The following is a 4,824-nucleotide window of genomic DNA, read 5'->3' on the forward strand; positions in this document are numbered from 1 at the left end:
CAAACTGATGCAACTTGTTTTTCTTGCTACCAGTTCTTGGCATTATCTTTGGCTCAGAAACCAGGACAGCACAGCAGAATTCATACTAAGTTGCAAGGATAGAAAGATACCAGGGCCCAAAGTGTAGGTAGATACAGAAAGGTAGCAGTGCACGATGGGTGGGAGGAGATGGCAGTTGTCCCACTGCTGGAAGCAAGGTGGAAGGCCGTGCTTCAGCTATCTTACTGGAAGCATGGGGTGTGGGAAATACGTCCTACAAAAGAAGTATGGGCAGAAGCAGGGAATATATCTAGTACCTCTCTAAGTGTCCCAATAACATTAGAGACATGCTGCATTATAAAAGGATGCTAAAAGCAACACCATTTAGGTTACAAATTACATTACTATAAACCCTCTTACTGAAAATTTTTGACCCAGTTCCTTCTCCTTGACCTACAGTACTCCATTTGCCTTTAGGAAAGCTCTTATGAGGTCCTCCTCTTGCTTTTGTTTTATAGAACCTCTCAGACTCCTACACAGTTACCAACCACATAACTACTGACCGCAAAGCCAGTCAAATTCTGGACTCTGACACACAAGCAGCCCCCACCTCTTACTGGGAATGCCCAAAAGCTGCCATAGCTGTATTTGGGGAGGGTGGTGTAGAGAAAGTAAGAACAAGGCTCCGCTTACACAAATGCCTATTAGGCCCCAAAACCCCACTCCATGCAGGCTTAGGAACACCACAATCAAAGAGTTTCATGTGGGGAGGAGCAAAGAGAAGACAGCAGACTGGGATTCTTCCCCCTGCACCCAGGGATGCATCCACTTCTCTGACAACAGCATTCTTCTGCTAGCTATCAAGCTATCTCTGCTGCAGTGCGGAAGGTTCTGCATTGGTCTCCTGCAAATGATGCACCATGGGGGAAGATTGTTACAGTTACAAATGTGGTTTTCACTCTGTTTCTTAAAACATAAAGCTAGGAATTCTTTTTTTTTTTTTTTTAATTTACAGTAAAGTGTAATTTAACCTGTAGCATGAAATTATTTCAAAATCAGAAGATGTGAGAGAGAGAATTGCCAATGCTACACCTTAACTCTGTTCCTTTGCATGTATGTATCAGGAATATGACTTCATATCATATGATCTTTTCACCTTTCAATCCCCAAAAGAACCTTATTTCATTCCCTGGACAAGCACAAATGAGGCAGAAAGAAGACTCCACAGGAAATCCCAAATCCAGCATTTCTCACTTCTGAGTGCTTGCAGCTAGAATAACATTTTCTTGATGGAGTTTTTAAAAGTCAATTATGTTTTATGTGCTCTGTTTACCTTGTATTAGGGAAACAGAAAATTCTGTAAAATTTTAAGGTCTCAGGTCTTCACAGGTCTCCACAGGCCTTGGTGAAACAAAAGATTTGAGCCTTTTAAAATAACTGCCCAGCTTCCTAGCTACTGTAATTTCCGTGTTATCCATGTAAACATTACACAGAGCCTTTGTACCACCCACTAAGCTCTTGGCTTCAATCAACTATTTGTGCCTAAAAGCACATCCTTATGTTTCTTCCTACACCACAGCCATCCTCCTACGCCACAAAAGACGTAACAAAATAGGAATTAATCATAGGCTGGATACTTACAGGGATTGCTGCCATTTGCTTCTGTCTTCCCAGCCTTGGCAAGTTTGGTTGAGTTCTGCTGTGCTTTGCCTTGCTCCTCTCCAGTTAGCAGGGCTTTTATTTCAGAGGGGATTTTCCCTTGGTCCATCGCCATGCACCACTGCTTGTACTGAAATACGCAAACATATTAGGCATTAGCAAACTGCCAGGATCACATTAGCAGACAACACAGAGCTGCAATCTTTACCTTCCGGTATATTCATTTAAGGTTGGAATTTACTGGGCTGAAGCCTCTTACAAAACTGCAGAGCACTAATGAGCTAAGCACGTGTCCATGGTTGCATACCTGGCCTCAGTAAATCCTGTGTCAGTCAATAAACTGCTACTCAGTGGCAGTACGACACAATACTGTAATTATTAAACAACATGGAACACTTTGTGCATTTTCTCGCTGCTAGCACGCCAGAATACCGTTCCAGTTCATGGCCTATTAAAAACAAATATTTCACATGACTCTGGGGCTGATTGACTATTAAGAGGTCCTTTCTGATTGTGAAAGGCACCATTACAACACATGTGCCTTATTCCTAGTTCCTTGATCTTAAATTCTTCATTGGCAAAAACCGAAGCACACTGCAAAACCTGTGGTAAGCTGGCTGACTTTCCACCCAATCCTAACCCTGTTCACTTACGGTGATTAGCCCTGCCTAGTCAAACAAACCTAATGCAAAGTCAAGGAAATATCCTCAGCTCCAATGAAATTTCAATGGCATCTCAATATCCCTGAGAAGCTCAGCTTGTACTTCCTGATGAAACATTCTCTTCAGTGAATGCAGCTTATTTGTCCAAGACACCCATCTTATACACACTAGAACACGGGACAGCTGTGCAACTATCTAAACAGAGAGTATGCTGCAAGAATCAACCTCCCCAACAGAGACAAAGGTCAGTGGGAAGCAATGACACACTGTAGATACATGTTCCCCCCTGATATTTTAACACATCTCTTTCCACCCTCTACCTCTGTCAGATGTTTTCCAAAACAAACATTTCAAAGACAACAGACTCCTGTGCAATGGCACTTTGCTGGCTTCCAGTTCAAAACCAGCAGATAACTTGCGACATGAGGTTCATATTCAACACACTAAGTAGGCAAACAGCTGAATGCATCTGTTGCTGATGTTTTGATACCTTACGGCTAGCCAAATCCCACTCTCAGTCACAGTGATTTCACAAACAAACGTCCATGAGGACAGGTCCCAAATAATATTTGGGGTTAGGTTAAATGATAGTTTCTTACCATTTCAAGCTCTTCTCTGAGAGCACAGATGGCTCGCTCTCTGCTTGAAACCAGCTCTTCCAGGTACTGGTACCTCAGCTTCTTCCTGGCTCTGCACTCTCTTGCACTCTGACGACTTCTTTCAAGTTTCGCCTTTAAGTCTATTTTGGCTGGTTTACGACCTCGCTTGCCTGGTTTTTTCACCTTGCCCCCAACCACCTGGAAAGGAACGTTACAGTAGAGATCCTGTTCTGCAAAGGTAATGCTGTAACCATGTCATTCTGCCTACTAGGTGTCTCAGGTAGAAAATCTTGTATGTACTTTCACTGATTCTGAAGCAACAGAGGAAATAAGGGACTGATCTATAAAGTTTTCAGTGATAGCATCAAAAACAAAAGGGAAGCATATGACTTCATAGTGAAGTCACTGATTAACCAGTCCTGTTGTGGATGCTGCTAATCTGATCTGGAGGAGCTCCACAGACTGGCTGAGGTTGGCAGGGACCTCTGGAGGTCATCTGGTCCAACCCCGCCCTGCTCAAGCAGGGCCACCTAGAGCTGGCTGCCCAGGACCATGTCCAGATGGCTTTTAAATATCTCCAAGGAGGGAGACTCCACAAGGCCTGTGGGCAACCTCTGCCAGTGCTCTATCACCCACACAGTAAAAAAGCATTTCTTGATATCCAGACAGAGCCTCCTGTGTTCCAGTTTGTACTCATTGCCTCTGGTCCTGGCATTGGGTACCACTGAAGACAGCGTGTCTCTGTCTTCTTTATACCCTCTCTTTTCAGGTATTTGTGTACACTGATGAGATCCCCTGAGCCTTCGTTTCTCCAGGCTAGATGGTCCCAGCCTTCTCAGCCTTTCTTCATAGGAGAAATGATCCAGTCCCTTCATCATCTTAGTGGCCTTTTGCTGGACTCTCTCCAGTGTCTCCATTTCTCTCTTGTACTGGGGAGCCCAGAACCAGACACATTACTTCAGATATCTAGGAGGATATCTAGGACATTGAAGAGACAGAGATGATGGTCAATTTGCAGTGAAACTGTTTAAATACCACCAGTAACGCCTGCCCTAACACTTGCCAGCTCTAGAAATATTATGTAATATAACACTTCAATTTGAAAGAAAAAAATTTATCAATTTAATCCAAAACTCAGTTTTGCTGCAATGAAATGACCACAGTTTCAGCCTACTCTAAAGATGAAGCTTGTCAGAATTACTCACTAACCATCTGAGTTTCCTCAGTCCCAATTTCTTTCAAAGGAATCTTCTGAGGATTTTTACTCAGCTACACTGAGTTCTACCTCTGTTGCCTCTATTCCAGTACCTAACCGCTCGACCAAGTTTACCTTCAAAACATTATTACACAGCCTGCAAAATTGTCTCCTCACACTTCCTCATGCAACCTATGCCAGTGTTCAACTCCCTCAGTGCCTAACTTGGATCTCCCTTGCAGAAACGTACCCCCCTAGTTTCTTGTCCTACTGAGTGCAGATTTCGCAGTTATTTTCCCCTCTTTGTGGCTCCTTTTTTACTGGTTTGAAAGCTTTTCTTGCTACAAATAAATTAAAAAAGGAGTAGTTTCCTCAGTGTTTACGCTTCCCCACCCAAATATTCTACTCTTAACATGAGAGCATGGCACATGAAACTCTTAAATATGGTCTGAACTTAGTACACTGGTCATTAGGTAGTATCACCCTGTAAGCATTACGTCAGCCACACACCCCACCTCCCCTCTGAAGTGAGGGCTTCTCTTTATTTGCATTCTGATCACATTGTTTGAATGGAGGGGGTGTGGAGAAACACTCCTAACACACACCTACATACAAGAATTTCTCTGCTGGCTTAGGGTTTCCCCATACTGTGTATAGACAGTACGTTTTTTAATAGGCAGTGTTCAAAATATCAGAGTTTATCATAAAAAAGGGCACTTTCTACTGTGTG

The 4,824-nt window shown here is 43.1% G+C and overlaps 1 protein-coding gene across 1 annotated transcript; it reads right to left on the bottom strand.

The window, feature by feature from the left end:
* Positions 1-425: 425 nt before the first annotated feature.
* Positions 426-3,097, bottom strand: CREBL2 (cAMP responsive element binding protein-like 2; the record flags this gene model as incomplete). Its single annotated transcript, XM_010283092.1, has 3 exons — positions 426-883; positions 1,621-1,768; positions 2,900-3,097. Coding segments are annotated over 3 exons (348 nt in total), but the record flags the coding sequence as incomplete, so codon positions are not given.
* Between the last annotated feature and the right edge of the window lie 1,727 nt (positions 3,098-4,824).

This window comes from Phaethon lepturus, unplaced genomic scaffold (genome assembly GCF_000687285.1).
Source record: "Phaethon lepturus isolate BGI_N335 unplaced genomic scaffold, ASM68728v1 scaffold53422, whole genome shotgun sequence".
Taxonomy (NCBI): domain Eukaryota; kingdom Metazoa; phylum Chordata; class Aves; order Phaethontiformes; family Phaethontidae; genus Phaethon; species Phaethon lepturus.